The sequence below is a fragment of the Lagenorhynchus albirostris genome, chromosome 3, assembly GCF_949774975.1.
Source record: "Lagenorhynchus albirostris chromosome 3, mLagAlb1.1, whole genome shotgun sequence".
NCBI lineage: Eukaryota > Metazoa > Chordata > Mammalia > Artiodactyla > Delphinidae > Lagenorhynchus > Lagenorhynchus albirostris.
The window spans coordinates 58559879-58579246 of NC_083097.1; the positions used below are offsets into that span (position 1 = coordinate 58559879).

The 19368-nt window shown below is 39.5% G+C and overlaps 2 protein-coding genes across 8 annotated transcripts in view; one reads left to right on the plus strand and one right to left on the minus strand.

Moving 5' to 3' along the window:
- Positions 1–14914, plus strand: part of HEXB (hexosaminidase subunit beta) — a 42160-nt gene extending 27246 nt beyond the window's left edge. For 2 of the 4 annotated variants that reach the window (XM_060143120.1, XM_060143123.1), the window contains 9 exons: positions 6170–6271; positions 8459–8588; positions 9971–10151; positions 10839–10925; positions 12198–12270; positions 13058–13232; positions 14100–14190; positions 14343–14447; positions 14746–14914. In XM_060143120.1, coding sequence (XP_059999103.1) covers positions 6170–6271; positions 8459–8588; positions 9971–10151; positions 10839–10925; positions 12198–12270; positions 13058–13232; positions 14100–14190; positions 14343–14447; positions 14746–14803 — 1002 coding nt within the window. In that variant the 3' untranslated portion in view covers positions 14804–14914. The remainder of the gene's footprint in view (positions 1–6169; positions 6272–8458; positions 8589–9970; positions 10152–10838; positions 10926–12197; positions 12271–13057; positions 13233–14099; positions 14191–14342; positions 14448–14745) is intronic. The other 2 variants (XM_060143122.1, XM_060143121.1) reach the window with 2 other exon arrangements.
- The window catches only part of GFM2 (GTP dependent ribosome recycling factor mitochondrial 2), a 53312-nt gene continuing 42299 nt past the window's right edge, over positions 8356–19368 (minus strand). For 3 of the 4 annotated variants that reach the window (XM_060143116.1, XM_060143118.1, XM_060143119.1), the window contains 2 exons: positions 15794–15976; positions 14883–15350 (listed from right to left, as the gene is read on the minus strand). In XM_060143116.1, coding sequence (XP_059999099.1) covers positions 15222–15350; positions 15794–15976 — 312 coding nt within the window. In that variant the 3' untranslated portion in view covers positions 14883–15221. Of the gene's footprint in view, positions 8765–14882; positions 15351–15793; positions 15977–19368 lie in introns of those variants that run through there. The other variant, XM_060143117.1, reaches the window with a different exon arrangement.

Here is a 19368-nt window from a genome sequence, read left to right on the forward strand (position 1 = left end):
GAACATGGTATGTTTCTCTATCTGTTTATGTAATCTTTGATTTCTTTCATCAGTGTTTTATCATTTTCTGAGTATAAGTCTTTTGCCTCCTTAGGTAGGTTTATTCCTAGGTATTTTGTTCTTTTTGTCATGATAGTAAATGGGATTGTTTCCTTAATTTCTTTTTCTGATTTTTTTGTTGTTAGTGTATAGGAATGTAAGAGATTTCTGTGCATTAATTTTGTATCCTGCAACCTTACCAAAATCATTGATTAGTTCTAGTAGTTTTCTGGTGGCATCTTTAGGATTTTCTATGTGTAGTATCATGTCATCTGCAAACTGAGAGTTTTACTTCTTTTCCAATTTGTATCCCTTTTATTTCTTTTTCTTCTCTGATTGCCGTGGGTAGGACCTCCAAAACTACATTGAATAAGAGTGGCGAGAGTGGACATCCTTGTCTTGTTCCTGATCGTAGTGGAAATGCTTTCAGTTTTTCACCATTAAGAAAGGTGTTTGCTGTGGGTTTGTCAAATATGGCTTTTATTATGTTGAGGTAGGTTGCCTCTATGCCCATTTTATGGAGAGTTTTTATCATAAATGGGTGTTAAAAAGCTTTTTCTGCATTTATTGAGATGATCATGTGGTTTTTATTCTTTAATTTACTAATATGGTGTGTCACATGGATTCGTTTGTATATATTGAAGAATCCTTGCATTCCTGGGATAAATCCCACTTGATCATGGTGTATACTTTTAATGTGTTGTTGGATTCTGTTTGCTAGTATTTTGTTGAGGATTTTTGCATCTATGTTCATCAGTGATGTTGGTCGGTAATTTTTTTTTATATCTTTGTCTGGTTTTGGTATCAGGGTGATGGTGGCCTCGTAGAATGAATTTGCGAGTGTTCTTCCCTCTGCAGTTTTTTGAAGAGTTTGAGAAGGATAGGTGTTAGCTCTTCTGTAAATGTTTGATAGAATTCACCTGTGAATCCATCTGGTCCTGGACTTTGTTGGAAGATTTTTAATTATAGTTTCAATTTCATTACTTGTGATTGGTCTGTTTATATTTTCTAATTCTTCCTGGTTTAGTGTTTGGAAAATTGTACCTTTCCAAGAATTTGTCCATTTCTTCGTGGTTGTCCATTTTATTAGCATATAGTTGTTTGTAGTAATCTCTTATAATCCTTTGTATTTCTCCGGTGTCAGTTGTGATTTCTCCTTTTTCATTTCTAGTTTTATTGATTTGCATCCTCTCCTTTTTTTTCTTGATGAGCCTGGCTAAAGGTTTATCAATTTTGTTTTTCTTCTCAAAGAACCAACTTTTAGTTTTATTTTTTTGTGCTATTGTTTTCTTTGTTTCTATTTCACTTATTTCTATTCTGATCTTTATGATTTCTTTCCTTCTACTGACTTTGGGTTTTCTTTGTTCTTTCTCTAGTTGCTTTAGGTGTAAGTTTAGATTGCTTATTTGGGATTTTTTTGTTTCTTGAGGTGAGATTGAGTTGCTATAAACTTCCCTCTTAAAACTGCTTTTGCTGTGTCCCATAGGTTTTGGGTCGTCGTGTTTTCATTGTCATTTGTTTCTATGTAATTTTTAATTTCTCCTTTGATTTCTTCAGTGATCTCTTGGTTATTTAGTAGTGCACTGTTTATCCTCCATGTGTTTGTGTTTTTTACAGTTTTTTTTCCTGTAATTGATTTCCAATTTCATAGCATTGTGGTCAGAAAAGATGCATGATGAGATTTCGGTTTTCTTAAATTTCCTGAGGCTTGATTTGTGACCCAAGGTGTGATCTATCCTGGAGAATGTTCCCTGTGCACTTGAGAAGAAAGTATATTCTGCCACTTTCAGGTGGAATGTCCTATAAATATTAATTAAATCTGTCTGGTCTATTGTGTCATTTAAACCTTGTGCTTCCTTATATATTTTGTTTGGACGATTTGTCCATTGGTGTAAGTGGGGTGTTAAAGTTCACTACTCTTATTGTGTTACTGTCTATTTCCCCTTTTATGCTTGTTAGCATTTGCCTTATGTATTGAGGTGCTCCTATGTTGGGTGCATAAATATTTATAATTGTTATGTCTTCTTCTTGGATTGATCCCTTGATCATTATGTAATATCCTTTTTTATCTCTTGTAACAGTCTTTATTTTAAAGTCTGTTTTATCTGATAAGATTATTACTACTGCAGCTGTCTTTTGATTTCTATTTGCATGGAATATCTTTTTTCCATCCCTTCAGTTTCAGCCTGTATGTGTCCCTAGGTCTGAAGTGGGTCTCTTGTAGACAGCATATATATGGGTCTTGTTTTTGTATCCATTCAGCCAGTCTGTGTCTTTTGGTTGGAGCATTTAATCCATTTATATTCAAGGTTATTATTGATATGTATGTTCCTATTACCATTTTCTTAATTGTTTTGGGTTTGTTTTCTGGGTCTTTTTCTTCTCTTGTGTTTCTTGCCTAGAGAAGTTCCTTTAGCATTTGTTGTAAAGCTGGTTTGGTGGTGCTGAATTCTCTTAGTTTTTGCTTGTTTGTAAAGGTTTTGATTTCTCCGTCAAATTTGAATGAGATCCTTGCTGGGTAGAGTAATCTTGGCTGTAGGTTTTTGTCTTTCATCAGTTTAAGTATATCCTGCCACTCCCTTCTGGCCTGCAGAGTTTCTCCTGAAAAATGAGCTGATAACTTTGTGGGGATTCCTTTGTACGTTATATTTTCCTTTTCCCTTGCTGCTTTTAATACTTCTTTGAATTTAATTTTTGTTTGTTTGATTACATGTGTCTTGGTGTGTTTTTCCTAGGGTTTATCCTGTATCGGACTCTCTGTGCTTCCTGGACTTGGGTGATTATTTCCTTTCCCATGTTGGGAAAGTTTTCCACTATAATCTTTTAGAATATTTTCTTAGACCCTTTCTTTTTCTCTTCTTTTTCTGGGACCCCTGTAAATCGAATGTTGGTGTGTTCAGTGTTGTCCCAGAGTTCTCTGAGATTGTCTTCAGTTCTTTTCATTCCTTTTTCTTTATTCTGCTCCTTGGCAGTTATTTCCACCATTCTGTCTTCTAGTTCACTTGTTCGTTCTTTTGCCTCAGTTATTTTGTTATTGATGCCTTCTAGTGTATTTTTCATTTCAGTTATTGTGTTGTTCATCTCTGTTTATTTGTTTAGTTCTTCTAGATCTTTGTTAAACATTTCTTGTAGTTTCTCAATCCATGCCTCCATTCTGTTTCCGAGATTCTGGATCATCTTTACTGACATTACTCTGAATTCTTTTTCAGGTCGGTTGCCTATTTCCTCTTCATTTATTTGGTCTTGTAGGTTTCTACCTTGCTCCTTCATCTGTGACATATTTTTTTGTCATCTCATTTTTTTTTTTCTGGGGTGGGATTGTGTTCCTATGTTACTGGTTGTTTAGCCTGAGGTTTCCAGCACTGGAGTTTGTAGGCTATTGGGTAGAGCTGAGTCCTGGTGCCAAGGTGAGGACCTCTGAGAGACCTCACTCCAGTGAGTTATTCTCTGGGGTCTGAGGTCCTCTGTTGGTCCAGTGGTTCAGACTTGGAGCTCCCACCACAGGAGCTCAGGCACGACCCCCAGCTTGTGAACCAAGATCCTGCAAGCCATGCAGGGTGGCAAAAAAAAAAAAAGGAGCTGAAGAATAACAGAGTAAAAAAGAAAATAAGATTAGAAAACTAAGAGATACGTTAGAAAAAAATAAACATAAAAATATGGGTGAAACAACAACTGGAAAGTAAAAAAGCAAAAAAAGAAGAGGGAACAAAAAGCTGGAAAAGGCCTTGGCTGTGGGAGGCAGGGTTTAGTTGGTGGGCAGGGCCTATGCTTAGGACCCACTGGGCTGAAAAGGCCCTTCGGGGGTGAAGCTTAGGTTCTATGCAGCAGGAGGGGCCCAGGGGTGCCTCTGGCCTTGAGGGCGGTGGACCAGGTCTGGGACTCCAGCAGGCTCCCTGGGCCCAAGTGGGCAGGGGAAATGCCCGCTGGGCCTCCCCTGATCCTCTGGTCCTGGGGGTTCCCCCCCGCCACCATCGGCCTCCTCTTCCCCGCTCCTCCCTCCCTCCCACACCCCTAGGACCTGCGAGGCCCAAGGAGGCCCTGGAGAACAGAGGACCAGGCCCAGGAGCCCAGCAGGCTTCCCAGGGCCTGAGTGGGTGGGGGAAACGCCTTCCGCATCTCCCCTGATCCTCCGATTCCAGAGGGCCCCTTCCCGCCTCTGTCCTACACCCCTAGGAACCTCGCGGCCTGGAGGGGGCCTCAGAAAGTGGAGGCCCTGGCCCAGGAGCCCAGCAGGCTTACCCAGACCTGATTGGGCAGGGAAACACTAGGCACGCTCCCCACTGATCCTCCAAGCCCCTGAGGGTCCCTCCAGGTGTGGGAACCCCTGCCCTCTCCCATCCACCCCTCAGGGGTGCCTGTCCTGTCCGGCCTCCACTTCTCCTCCCCCCTCACTCCCCCACATGTCCTACCCGGTTGCTCGGGGGTTCCTCCCATCTCCTTGGGTATCGAGGTCCCCCACCAACATCTGCCAGGTGCCCTAGTTGTGGGGAGATGCGAACTCCTCGTCCTCCCACACTGGAGGAGCAATCTACATACGCTTTTTAAGAGCACAATCTGTTTCCTACAGCCTGCCAGCTCATCCGTATGCAAGCCCTGCTGTCCTTCAAAGCCAGATGTTTTGGGGGCTCGTTTTCCTGGTGTTGGACCCCAGGCTACAGACCCTGATGTGGGCTCAGATTCCTCACCCCTTGGGGAGAACCTCTGCAACTGTGATATCCTCCCAGTTGTGGGTCACGTAGTCTGGGGTGTGGGTCTCTCCTTGTGGTTTCTTCTTTATACTGTTAGTTGTGGAAAAATCTTTTCTGCTAGTTTTCAGGTGGTCATTCTCATCAATAATTGCTCTGTTAATAGTTGTAATTTTGGTGTGTCTGTGGCAGGAGGTGAGCAGGAGGGTCTTCCTGCTCTGCCATCTTGGCCACATCATAAGGAGAAGGGAGGCTATAAGTTTTGATTCTCTGATAGGGCAAATCTCTCCCCTTATCATTTTTCATCTTCTTCATATAGTCTTTTATATTTTATATGCATATTGTTTATTCCTCCAGAGTGTACATAAAATCAATGTCAATTTCGCCCCAAATTTGAGAATTTTAATTAGAACTGTACTGTGTTTGTACTGAATCTCTTTCATCTGTAAGGAAGGGTTGGCACTCAAATCTCAGAATTGTGGGAATTACAAGTCCCATTTTTCCTCTGTTGCATTCCCAAACACAGTAGTAGTGGTAGCCAAGAGCTATTTTCCATTCTTGGCTAACCCCTAAATACTTACTGGAAATTTAGAAGCTTGCTCCCTTCCCATAGGGCAAAGTTATTATAGCTTATTGTTTAGAATAAATAAGAATTCTGTATAGGCTTTTTGAAAAGCAACATGCCATGTAAAGAAGATAAGGAATTTATATTTCTTCACATCAACACATATTTCTTCACCCTTGTTGAAAAAATTTTAAAAGGAAACAGACACATTGGAAATAATCCTGGATGCAGATAAGTAAATTGGATTGTATAATATATCTGTGGTAATTTTTTTTTCCTTCTCTCCCCACTGGGTTTGTTCTCTTCATCTGTGAATCTGCTTCCATTTTTGTTATTCACTAGTTGTATTTTTTAGATTCCACATATAAGTGATACCATACATATCTTTCTGTCTGACTTACTTTACTTAGCATAATGCCCTCCAAGTCCATCCATCTTGTTGCAGACAGCAAAATTATTTTTTTATTGCTGAATAGTATTCCATTGTATATATATACACCACATCTTTGTCCATTCATCTGTTGATGGATACGTAGCTTGCTTCCACATCTTGGCAATTGTAAATAATGCCGCTACGAATATTGGGGTGCATGTATCTTTTCAAATTAGTGTTTTTTTCAGGTATGTATACCCAGGAGTGAGTGGGGATTGCTGGGTCATATGGTAGCTTTATTTTTAGTTTTTTGAGAAACCTCCAAACTGTTTTCCACAGTGGCTACACCAATTTATATTCCCACTAACAGTGTACAAGGGTTCCCTTTTCTCCACACCCTCACCAACATTTGTTGTGTTCTTTTTGATGATAGCCATTCTGACAGCGTGAGCTGATAATCTCATTGTGGTTTTAAGGTATATACATTTTTAACATGTTTGCTTGCAGGATGCCATGGCTTTTAATAAGTTCAATGTGCTCCACTGGCACATAGTAGATGACCCGTCCTTCCCTTATCAGAGCATCACTTTTCCTGGATTAAGCAAAAAAGTGAGTTTTTCATGTTATTGTTGTTGGTATACAAAAAAAAATTTTGGGTATAGTTTCATTAGAAGTTTGCAGCTTAAATGTTTCTTCTTATGGATAGAATTGAAGTATAAAAGTTAGATATTTGGGGGACTTCCCTGGCGGTCCAGTGGTTAAGACTCCATGCTTCCACTGCAGGGGGTGTGGGTTAGATCCCTGGTCAGTGAGGCCAAAAAAAAAAAAAAGATATTTGTGGTTTTAAATAGGCTTCTGCTGAGCATTTTAGATCCACAAAACTGTTGTGGTTTTGTAATTGTTACGTTATTGTAAATGTAAACAATCTCTAGGGGCTATACAAATAAAAATTTAAAAACCTTAATGAATGTAGCAGACCTGAAGCATTCGTGATTAACATAAGGTTAAGTAATTATATTTACCAAGTAGTCCAACTGTATATTTGTTTCAAACAGAATTGTTTTGAATTCTATAAATGACAACTTCTTTTCTCTCCGAAAAACTATATGAAACAGAATCTTACAGATAACGGCTCCTTCTTGGAAAATAGTGGTGGTCTTAGGAGTGTTCAGATTCACTGTATTACAGACCAGGGAAGCTGGGAGTGAGCCTCGATACCATCTAGTTGAATCCCCCTCTAGTACAAGGCCAGTCACTGACAGCCAAGAGAAGCTGTATGTCTCATCCAAAGTTGTAGTTAGGAAGAGGCAGAGCCAAGACCCTAAATTTTGTCCTCTGGCCACAATTCCAGAACTTTCTCCAAGGCTTTGATGTAGTTTAGGTTGAAATCCTAGCAGCACTCCTGTTGTTGTTTGCTTTTAATATGGAAAACTTCAAACATATACAGAAGTAGAATTTAATGAATTCCCATTTCCTTATCAGTTAGCCTCAGTAATCAAGTAATGGCCAGTCTTGTATCACCTATACCCCCTCCATTATTTTGAAGGTAATCCCAGACATCGTATCTTATTGGTTAAAAAGGCCTGTTTAAAAAGTTATAGTTCGTTATCACAGCTAAGAAAATAGCAATAATCCAGATAGCCAGTCATTATTCATGTTTCCCCAAGTGCCTTTTTCAAGAAAAATTTATTTGCATTTGGATGCAAATAAGGTCCATACATTGTGGTCAGTTAATATGTCTGTTCTTTTTTTTTTTTTTGCGGTACGCGGGCCTCTCACTGCCGTGGCCTCTCCCGTTAAGGAGCACAGGCTCTGGACGTGCAGGCTCAGCGTCCATGGCTCACGGGCTTAGCCGCTCTGTGGCATGTGGGATCCTCCCAGACCGGGGCACGAACCTGCGTCCCCTGCATCGGCAGGCAGACTCTCAACCACTGCGCCACCAGGGAAGCCCTGTCTGTTCTCTTTTATATATAGCTGCCCATCCCTGCCCATCTCTTTTTTTTCCTTATAATTTATTATTTTCATTGAGGAAACTATGCTCAGTTTGTCCTATAGTTTCCCACAGTCTGGGTTTTGCTGGTTGCATTCCCAGTGTCAATTTGTTCTTCTGTCTCCTGTATTTACTGTAAACTGGTAGTTAGATCTAGTCTTGATTCAGTACAAATTTGATGTTGAGGGTGGGGGTAGGGCAAGACTACTTTTTAGAAGTTGAGCATTTATTTATATTTATATATTTATACCTTGAGAAATGTGCCATGGTAACACCTTTAATGGACCTTTATGTTTAGTTACCACCAATATTGAGTTCTAATTTTTCAAGGACCTATAGTAGGACCAAGGGTAATCTTTAAAAACAAAAAACAGGTCACTTATCAGAGCATCTCGGGGAATTTTTAAAGCTGACAGTAATTAAAGTTACTTTGAAAGACAACAGCTATGCTTTGTAATAATGTGTGAATTTTGATTCTAAAACTGACAAGGGCAGTGTATTCAGAATTTTCACTTCAAACATTTCTGTTTTGTCATACAGTTACATGAGGTTGAAACAGCCTGACGGTAGACATTGCTGAAACGCGGTGCTGGTAGAGAGAGACAGTCCTATCAGTAAATCTGGAATTAACCCAAAGTGTGCTGAGAGCTTATTAAGATACAGTAAACAAATAATTTAAATGAGTCATCCAACATCACATAAGACTATTTTATACTTTGTAATAATTGAATAATCTGCCAGCAGATACTGAAGTACAAACAGAGCTGTAAACAGTTCATACATTTTAAGAAATACGGCTTTTACAGGGAAGCTATTCTTCGTCTCATGTTTATACTCCAAACGATGTCCGTATGGTGATTGAATATGCCCGATTACGAGGGATTCGGATCTTGCCAGAATTTGATAGCCCTGGACATACGCAGTCTTGGGGAGAAGGTAAGGAGCGTGTTTTATGAGTTGCAGAAAATGAACATTTGAGGTCCTGCATCTCATGACTTGGTGTTTGCTCATTTTGTTCTTGTGATTTGCACAAAGGTTGTGCAAACTATTGATAGTTGTAATTCAGTAACTATTATGTGTCTGTTGTGAGCAAGTCACTATCTAGGCATTGCCTAAAGTATAAACACAAGGGATAAAGGAAAACAAGAAATGATTATAACAAGTAGAATGCATAAGTGAATTAAACATTACATGAATGAAGTAACACTTAAAAATGCTTTTGAGAGATCAAAGAATATATTCATGTTTCTGGTAGAGGGAATAACAGGAAAGGCAATTTAGCTGGAGTACAGTGCAGCAGAGAGTAGTTGTACTGTCGGGTGCTTAAGAACTGGCTCTGGAGCTAGATTGCCTGGATTTGAATCCTGCTTCTGGCGTTTATAAACTGAGTGACCTTGGGCAAGTCAGAACATCTCATCCTCAGTTTTCCCATCTCTAAAATGGGAGTATTAGCAGTAGCTATCATGTAATTTTTTTTGAAGATTACAGAATGAATGTAAAGCACATAGCACCACACCTAGCATTTATAATTGTGCAATAAGTTTATTAGAATAGACATGGAGTACAGTGGGAAATGAGTCTGAAAAAGTAGTGTAGAGGGCTTGGGTGAGGAATGTGGGATTCATCAGGACACATGGAAGCCAGTGAAAGTTACAGAGTAGAAGAGTGACATGATGGGAGCCACACTAAAGGGAATCCTATGTGAAAGTGACAGATTTGGAAGGGGGAGGAGATTGAAGGTCCTAGACCAGAATGGTGATAGCAGGGATGGAAAATAGTATACAGAACTGAGAGACATTCTGGAAATACAACCCATAGAACTTGGGTAACTGACTGACTCCAGGAGGAGAGGGACAAGAGACTTATTAGGAGGATGGTGACTCGCTTACCAGAATGTGAAAATCAGGAGAAGCTACAGAAGGAGCTTGGGGAAGACTATTTGGTTTTTGTTAGATTATATTTGAAGTGAAGCTAGGATATCTAATTGTGTCCAGCAGGGACTTTGAAATATGGTTTGAAGCTCGAGACAAAAGGATTGGGGCAAGGTTTAGATTTGGGAGTCGTTAATATTTGAGATAATATTTGAAATGGGTAAAATCTCAGAGGCTGATGGAAAGGGAAACAGAAGAGGTGTACAGGGATAGTATTCAGGAAACAGTTCTTATTTGGAAGAAATTGTAATAACTCTTAGTAAACACATTTATCTTTTTCTGTATAAAATCTCTTTTGGCTTCAACAAAATAATATAATCATGTGCAAAGCCGTGTCTTTGTGACTGAAATACTTCTTTAGAAAAGATTCTCTGTGTTTCCTTCCAGGCCAGAAAGACCTCCTGACTCCATGTTATAATGGAAAAGATCCATCTGGGGCTTTTGGACCTATAAACCCTATTTGGAATACAACTTACAGCTTCCTGTCTAAATTTTTCAAAGAAATTAGTACCGTGTTTCCGGATGAATTCATTCATTTGGGAGGAGATGAAGTAGATTTTGATTGTTGGTATGAAAATTCGTTAAAACCCACCTATTTCTAAAAACTTGTATCTGAAGTAGGTGTAGAGGTCTCCACATGAAAAGGGAAGATTTGGGGTAACATCTCTGTACGGTTTTAACTTGGCAACACAACTCGTGAGATGGTGGATTTCTGCAGAATGTCCATATGGGTGGTATGACAACGTAAAAGCTTTTAGGAAGGAGAATTAAGATGCAGAAGGAAATGGGAATTAAAAAAAAAGACTAAAGAGTGAACAAGAATAGCTTTAGTGAAAGAGGGTAATGATTAAGTGGGAGAGATTTTTCAAGTAAAAGTCCTCTTTGCAAATAGCCTCAGATGGAGGAGAGAGGCGGGAGGTTAGGGAAAACCATTTTTCTAGGAAATCGGCTTCTAGAAAAAAATTATTTGCACTGGAAAGCTAAGATAACTTATAATTTTTAGGTTTATTTTACTCTACAAAATTTAATAGTTTTACATGTGTATAAGATGTTAGGGATATATGCTGCTTTAAAAAGATTGGGCAGGGACTTCCCTGGCAGTCCAGGGGTTAAGACTCTGCGCTTCCAGTGAAAGGTGCGTGGGTTCAATCCCTGGTCGGGGAACTAAGATTCCATGTGCCATGCAGCCAAAAAAAAAAGAAAAAGATTGGGCATATTGAACTTTTAATGAAATTTTGATCACTTTTTGTTTAAGGGCATCCAATCCAGAAATCCAGGATTTCATGAGGGACAAAGGCTTTGGCAGAAATTTTAAGAAACTAGAATCTTTCTATATGCAAGCGTAAGTTACTTTAAAGCCTACTTCTGTTTTTATTTCATCAATGCCTTTTGTAAAAGCTTAAGCTGTTATTTAGTACTACTTTATTTTTCATTTTCTCTCCACTCCTTGCCAAAGTATAGACGTTATATTCTTTGTTACACAAAATATAGATGAAAAATCATAAAGGAGGGAGCAATAGCCACTATTTTCTTTAAATAAATAACATGGTGACTCTGATCCTTTTGCAGTAACTGTTGAAACACAGGATAACAGTCATCTGTTCTAAGAACTCAGCTCAGAGCCCTGGCTGCCCTGCAAAGTCTTCGTCACCATCCATCCCCTGGAATCCAGTCCCTTTTGTCAACGCCAGAGCATTTCTTTTTACTTTATATCTGTGCTGTCTCGTGTGGTAGCCACAGCCACATGTGGCTGTTTGTATTTAAATTAGAATTGAAGAAAATTAAAAATTCAGTTCCTCAGTCACATTAGCCACATTTCAGGTGTTCAACAGCTAGATGAGGCTAGTGGCTACCATGCTGGAAAGTGCCTATATAGAACATTTCCGTCACTGCATCAAGCTTTAGCAGACAGTGCTGCTCTATGCTAGGGAGCAGTAAACTTGTTCTCTGAAGGGCCAGACAGTAAATATGAGAGATTTCGTCGGGCACATGTGGTTGCATACTTTTTTTTTTTTGTGCATACTCTTATTTTTTTAAACAATGTTTTACAAGTGTAAAAACCATTCTCAGCTCAAGAGCCATACAAAAATAGGCTGCAGGTTATAGCTTGCCAACTCCTGCATTGAGCAAGCCCAGATTCTAGCCTTTTCCTGTTCAGCTTTTTGTGTGATACAGGCTAATTTTTTTATCCTGCAGAGCACCTGCCATTGTCTGAACATCAGGAAATATTTGTGAGTTGATTGTCAACACTGTTGGAAGTTATTTAGGTGATGTCACAGGCTAGTTTCTTTTATTCTAAGATACCCATGAAATTACAAAGGTTGCTGTTTATACACTTCCCTAGGAGTTGTCCCATCTTCCTTTCTTTGGGGTGTGCTTAGCTCATTCATTCTGCAATTGACTGTTGAACCCCTCTGCTGTGTCAGGTTCTGAGCCACGTGCTAGAAAGAAGGAACCACATGGGTCGCCACCCAGCTTTAGCTAGTTCTGCTGTAAAGCTGTGCTATACTGAGAGGTACCTCTCAGTGTTGGGAGTTCTTGGGATAAAAATGTGCATTCTTTACACATATTGGTAAGCTTGTGATCTGAAATAACTAAGTTTTTTCAATGGTAGGGTTTTGGATATGATTTCAGCCATAAACAAGAGCTCCATAGTCTGGCAAGAAGTTTTTGATGATGCAAGCAAGGTGAGAAGTATTAAGACTGCATTTGGTTTTGATAATATGAGAGACTTAATACTTCCTTGGATGGAAGGAACCCTAATGAAGCTTCCCTGTAATGCTGGGGAAACGAGTTTACCTTTCCATTTGAGCTGTAACACTGAGACCAATGATAATGGTATTGATCTGATTTCTTCCATTTACTTCATTCTTCAGCGCCGCCACCTCCTCGTCTGCCCCATCTCCCCTCCTCCCCCGCCATCTCATTTTTAATCACAAATTGAAGTACTCTGAAGACTGTTCCTCTATTCAGAAGGGCAGAATAAACAGATAAATAAGTCTTTACTGCTGTTAAGAGAGTTTTAAGTAAAATTGTCAATGTACACTTTTTATTTTAAATGGCATTTCTCTCTGACATACTCAGAATTCTTTATTTTCCTTTGGGGGCAACTGAGAATTTGCAAGTCCAGATACTAGTATTATCTTTCCAGAAGGGTTGGTGGCATCCTCAGAGTTCCAAAGTAAGTACAATAGTGTGGTAGAAATGGGATGAAAACCTTTAATTCATTGCACCTATATGGTATCATATGTAGACAAAGGTTAAATATCCAACCTTAAGGTTGATGAAACTTCTAAGTCCCTACAACAAATAGCATTTGCTATTAATTCTAAGGAGAAAGGGGAAAAAAGAAAATGCTGCTTTTTTCAAGGATCTTAAAAGTTATTTTCTTCGCTACAATGCCTTGGACTTTTAATTTCATCTACTGTAGTTGCGAGACCTAATAATATATATTGTGATTTGTGACTTTAATAGCTCACACCAGGCACAGTAATTCAAGTGTGGAAAGTGGAGGACTATACTCAGGAACAAAGTAAAGTTACAGAAGCTGGCTTCCCTGTGATCCTTTCTGCTCCTTGGTACTTAGACTGGATCAGTTATGGACAAGACTGGAAAAAATACTATGCCGTGGACCCTCTTAGTTTTGAGGGTAAGTGAAGCAACCATCGTTACTTGATTTGTTAGGTTTTTTTCCTACCCTCCCTCCAGGGAATCCTTACCTAGGTAGCATCTACCAACTATCCTCCCTTTTATGTTTGACCCTTGATTTTGTTTGTGTGTACTTAAACAGATCAACTACAATATGAAAGAAACCACATTCTTCCCTAAATGAAAGAACTTCAAAGTAGATTCCCTTAGATTTTGCTCTCCATTTTCACTGATAAGACTTGTTATCACTATGCATTTAAAGATGCCTGACTGCATTAACCTTGTATCTCCTACTCTGAGCTGCCTCTCCAATGCAAGACACCTAAGCAGGGATCCCGTCCTGTTCAGTGGCTTCCAGGTTCTGAGGAGGAGGCATCCTTGGGGGTGGGCATGTCTGGGGCTTCAGACTCTCAAACCCCCTTCATTAAGAACAGTTCTACTTTGTCCATTTTTGTACACCAGACTTTAATATAAAATTTCCTTTGAGGAATAGTATTTTGCTGTTTAAAAGAGTTTCAAAACTGTAGGTCTATTAGGAATTGACATAACTGTTTCTCTAAAAATCTCTAAAAAGCATTTTCTGAGAATCAAAAAGTCATAATTACTATAGATAGTCTCTTTAATAATAAAATGGTATCTTTACTACCAGACTGCCTAACTACTACATTAGTTAACATATGCTAACAAATACTGTGTGAACCATGGGGTCAGCCATGGCAATAAAGTTGGCCACCTTTTTTTGTGCCACAGCCATGAACATCTCCCAAGGTCCTGATTAACAGGAGAGAAATGTTGCCCTAAGATAACAATAGAAATCAGCATTGCCTCTGTATATAGGCCTCAACTTACATCAATGATTTTAATCTAGGTTCTCAGGAACAGAAAAAACTTGTCATTGGTGGAGAAGCTTGTCTATGGGGAGAGTATGTGGATGCAACTAACCTTACTCCAAGATTATGGTATGGAATTTAAGTGATAACATTTGAATTAAGGTGCCTGAGTTTTCCTTCTGTACCCAAGTTGGAAACCACTAGGAACTTCCCCAAGCATGTGGTTTGCTTATTTAAGAAAATAGAAAAGTACACTGGGGCACATGTGGTTTAAATTTTAGGCCTCGGGCAAGTGCTGTTGGCGAGAGACTCTGGAGTCACAAAGACGTCAGAGGCCTAGAGGATGCCTACAGGAGACTAACAGTTCACCGCTGCAGAATGCTCAGGTAAGACAGGTTTATTTTTCAAAAATGTATGTCACCTAAGAGGCTGTGATTTAATTAGGAGGAATTGGGAACTATTTCCAGTACTAAGGAGAAGATATGCTTGGACTGTAAACTGTTTTATAGATATATTAAATTTTGCTGTAACTTAGAACTCCATTATGAATCTCTTTTTTCAATAATTAGTGGTATGGTTTAGTGATTCTGATTTGAGCTGTTAAGTTCCTTAAAAGTTCCTTAAGATGGAGATGAGTTATATCAATCTAAAACATCTTTTGTTTGTACTTTACCTGTCGTACAGACGAGGAATAGCTGCAGAACCTGTCTTTACTGGATATTGTGACGAGGACAGAATGTAAAAATGAACTGAAACAAAAGAAAAATAGGGGAAAATGCCCACAATCATCTGTACCACGATCAGCTTGATTTTAAAAATCATGTTTTTGAATAAAATCTTTTTATTGATTGAACCTCCATCTTATTTATACGTTATACATAGAAGACTGACATCTTTCCTGTGAGCGCAGCTTAAAATCAGCCAACCAGAAACCTCGTGATATCTATCACTCAGTATATTCCAAAAGACTGAATCTTGACTACCGACAGTAATAGATACACAATACAATTCAGGTGCATTAACCTTCAACATCAAAGCACGTTTCTCATTCTATAAAATAGAATGGGCAGCACCAAGTGCCACTGTTTCACGTTCTACCTTTTCAGTTGTTCTTACGGAAAATGAAGTAGGTAGGTACTCCTGAGTTTCTCTCCAAGGACTTAGGACGAGCCACTTCTCTGGCTGAGCAGTGTACTTTGGTCTTGAGGATTCATGGCTTGATAATTAGACAGCTCTAAGGCAAAGGTAGCTGAGCCTGATGTTAACGTTCGAAGCACAGTTGAATAACCCTAATTAAAGTAATTTTAAGTCAGTTATCTCTGCAAAGTTAAGCCTCAAGTCTCTTCCTGCAGAACCTTTGACCATTATCAGGAAAGATTTGGTAAGTATTGTGGATGGCAGAGAACCAGTAGTGTGGGTATGCTTCAGAAGTACTCCTTGGTCCCAAATGGTACAAAGGACTCTGCTGGCACGCAGGTGCCTGTTCTAGTAGGAGAGGCTGGTGGGGAGGAGAACGAAACTTGCCTCAAAGCCGGCAACAGAAGTAAGATAAGTGCTTGGGATGGAAAAATGGTCATTCAGGCTGGTGGCTGGTGACACATTTTGGTACAGCACACCTCAGCCTCTGTAGAGGAATGGAAAGGGATACCCCCCCGCCCCCATGCTGCCATAATCCCCTGGATTTCTCCAGCAATTTACGTGAAGTATGTACATTTAGTCACAAAGTACCTACCATAATTTCTGCTAAGGGAACAAATCCAATAACAACTTTGTTGTCCTGACGAGTCTGGATTTCCTGAATGTTCCCTCTTCTTCGTGCTAGATCTGCTAGGACAGGACTGAGGTAATCTCTAGTCACTGTAACCTCAAGATTCATCAGGGGCTCCAAAATTTGCTTATCAGCTTTCTTCAGAGCCTAAAGAAATGAAAGAATATTAACTCCTCTTCCTTAAACTGCAGATCAAATTTCTGTTATGAAGGGAAGACTCATAAAAATTTAAATACTGTTCATAATCTTAGCCTAGAGCCTCTAGCAAAGAGACATAAGCCTGCTTTAACACTCTATAAGAAGTCCAAAATTTCAATATTTGCTTGTACATGCATGACAGTAGCATGTCCGAGACCTCTTGTATGGTGTGTTGCAAGGGAATGCTTGGCAAAATCTCATTATGTAGAGTACCTGTGAACATGTGCCCAGAGACAGAGGGAAACAAAATGGTTTTCCCCCTTCAAAGACATTTCTTCATATTTAAACCTCTTCTTTTGTTTTTGATACCTATAGTTATAGTCCATGCTACAAGTCAGGGCAAGCAGGAGGGAAATAAAGGAGAGAGCTAAAAACACAGTAAGTTAGTAGAAACACATTCTCTTCTATTTGAAACAGACTGAAATCTAAAATTCTGAACAGATAACAAAGGCCGAGAAGAATAAGCACATGGAAAGGAAAGAGCACGGAAACTATAAAAAGCTAAAACAGCATAGGGCAAATAGGAAGTGGATGAAAGCAGAGGTATAAAGACTTACTGGGGTCCTAGTCAGACGCTGTCTTTAGAGCATCATTCCATCAGGCCAATTGCTAAACGGATTTTGGAGGGCGTTTGCGAGCACCATAACTACTGATGGGTTTGATTTTAAAAGCTAACTCACTCACTTCTCCAGCCTGCCAGAGTTAAAAAATAACAATTTCCTATAAATTCTAAGCCTTTGTTTGGTTGTCAGGTGGGATGAGCAGTGTACTTTGGTCTTTATTACAACTTCCTCAGTTGTAATAAACTTATTAGACTTAGCAGCGGAAACCAGATAGAAGAGCCAGGGCTCTGGAATGTACCCCTCACCTTTATTTGGCTATGGCTGATCATCTCTCTGCTCACCTGCCACCACTCACTTACGACCAGGCAGTATCTTCGCCTATATTGTCAAGTAATGCTCTTCTGTCCCCGATACCTCACCACCTCCTCCCTCCCCCCCACCCCTGCCTCCTACTTTCACGATCATGAAAAATGGCCAGCAGTATATTCTCTTTATCACAGAAATTTCAAAAAACATAGCACACATATAAAAACATAATCTCAGTTCTTCACAACAGATTAAGCCTTTAAAATCACTATCAACCGAAACAACTCAACTATAGAAAATAATAGTCCCTGAATGAAAACATTACTAAAAAATGACAGTCAACAGCAAACAACTAAATATATCCTCTGTATTTTTGCAATTCTTACCAAAAGCTTTGTGCCACTTCACGCAACACGTCTTTTAGAACAACATAATGGAGTGGGAAAAGGTTAAAAATTAAAGAGAAAAAAATGCTACAACTAAGGAAAGGACTGAGTTCTATGTAACTGAACAGGAATTACTGTGCTTATGGGTCTGTCCTTAGTCCTCTTTTCTTTTCACAGCCTTTTCCTTGGCAACACTGCCTAGTTACAGAGCATCAAGAACAGCTTCTACATAGCTTCCTCAAAAATTCTAAACTTTATCCAAGCCATGGTCTGAGTGCTCCAGCCTTGTACTCCACTGGTCTGCTCTGGGATAGTGTCTAAATATCTTATAGCAACCCAATATGCCCCAAACGGAACTCATCATTTTCTTTTCCAAACACTCCTGTCTGCTTTTTCCTCTTTCTGTTGATGGCATCACTACTCTTCAGTTCACCAGGACATGCATCTTTGATTTCCCTTTTTCTACAAGCTGTAAGATTTCCACTCCTGTTGCTGGTATCCTGGTTCAGACCTAGTCCATTCCCTGTCCTAGACTCTTTTCCCTACTCCAGTCCCTTCTGTATTCTAATGATTATACTGCTCTCTTCAAAAACTTTAAATTATTCACCACTGTTCTCAAAACAAATCTCAAACTTCTAGATGTAGTTTAAAGGTTTCTCTAAAGCCTGGCCCTGCCTTCTTTAATCTCCCCTTGTCTGGAATGCTGCCCACTGTGCCCAAATCTTCCAAAACATCACAGCTCAACAATTAATGAAACCATGTACAAGCCCCTGTTGTGTTTTGAAATAAAATGCTGACTCAAGAGTTAATGATTGGGAAATGTGAAGATGCAGAAACAAAGAACAGCTGTTGGGCTAGGGAACTGGGAACAATTTAGACTGTAATGCTGCCGCATGGCAGAATCACCGAACTCCCAGTTCCCTGAAAGATATAAAGGCCTGACACACATTCCTAAGTTGTTTGTACAGGAAGCAGACCCCTGCCAGAGGAAAACTGCTGACCACAAGCACATAGACCCTAGACTGGTTGAAACCAGAAGGCTCATTGATGATGCTTGAAACTTCACCTCGATGCCAACCAATCCCAGAATTGGCCACGAGCTGATCACACCCCTGCTCCTTGAACACTATAAAACTCCTCATAACCCCTCCAAGGTGGATCACACAGTCTTGAGGGCGTTAGCCCTCTATGGCCCCCTTTGCCTGGCAAAGCAATAAAAGCTACTCTCTTCTACTTCACCCAAAACCCTGTCTCCGCGTTTCTGTTCGGCACTGGTGAAGAGGCTGAGTTTCGGCAACATAAACTTCTTTCCAAGAACCCTGCCCCAATTCCCCACGTCTCAGCTTTCATGGATCTCAGTCCATTCTATCTAATATTCTGGCTATTTATTTCCCTTCTAAATCATGAGCTCCTTTAGGTCAAGAAAAATGTATGCATCCTATTTGTGCCCCACTCAGTGCCTGGTGCACTATAAGCACACCACCAGTGGCTCAATAAATATATGAAGCGTCATTAACTTCTCATAGCAGAGAGAAGGAGCTTCCCCACTAGATGAAGTTTAACAAGGGCCACAGTATTTCCATTAGTAGTATGTAAAGTAATGAATTAAAAGGTTAAGTGTAAGCCCCATAAAGTTAATTCTTGTTCTCTACTATGATCTTAATAAAAAGGCTAACCAAGGCATATTAGATTTTGAAGGACTGGCCCATATACTGGGGCTTGGGGTTAATTTAGAAACGTATCATCTTTCAGGTTACCATTATTTCAAAACTAAAACCAATGTCAGGAAAAACTAAGAATTACTGGAAGGTAAATGTTCTCAACAATTTAATCATGACCACTTTACAGGTAATATTTCTATATGCTTAGGCAAACAATATTTAAACAATTTTATTTTTGAAAGTGTAGTGTTTTTTCTTTTTAATCAAAACCTTTTTGTTTTCAAAAACTTTTTAAGAAGTATGAATTTGAACTTACCTGAAGGAGCCATTAAAGTTCAGCCTTCCTAAGTCAGGGGCTTAGGGTATTTAACTTTATAATTATGGATTCAAGTAAGACTATAGAAAATCAGGTCTCAACCACAGTC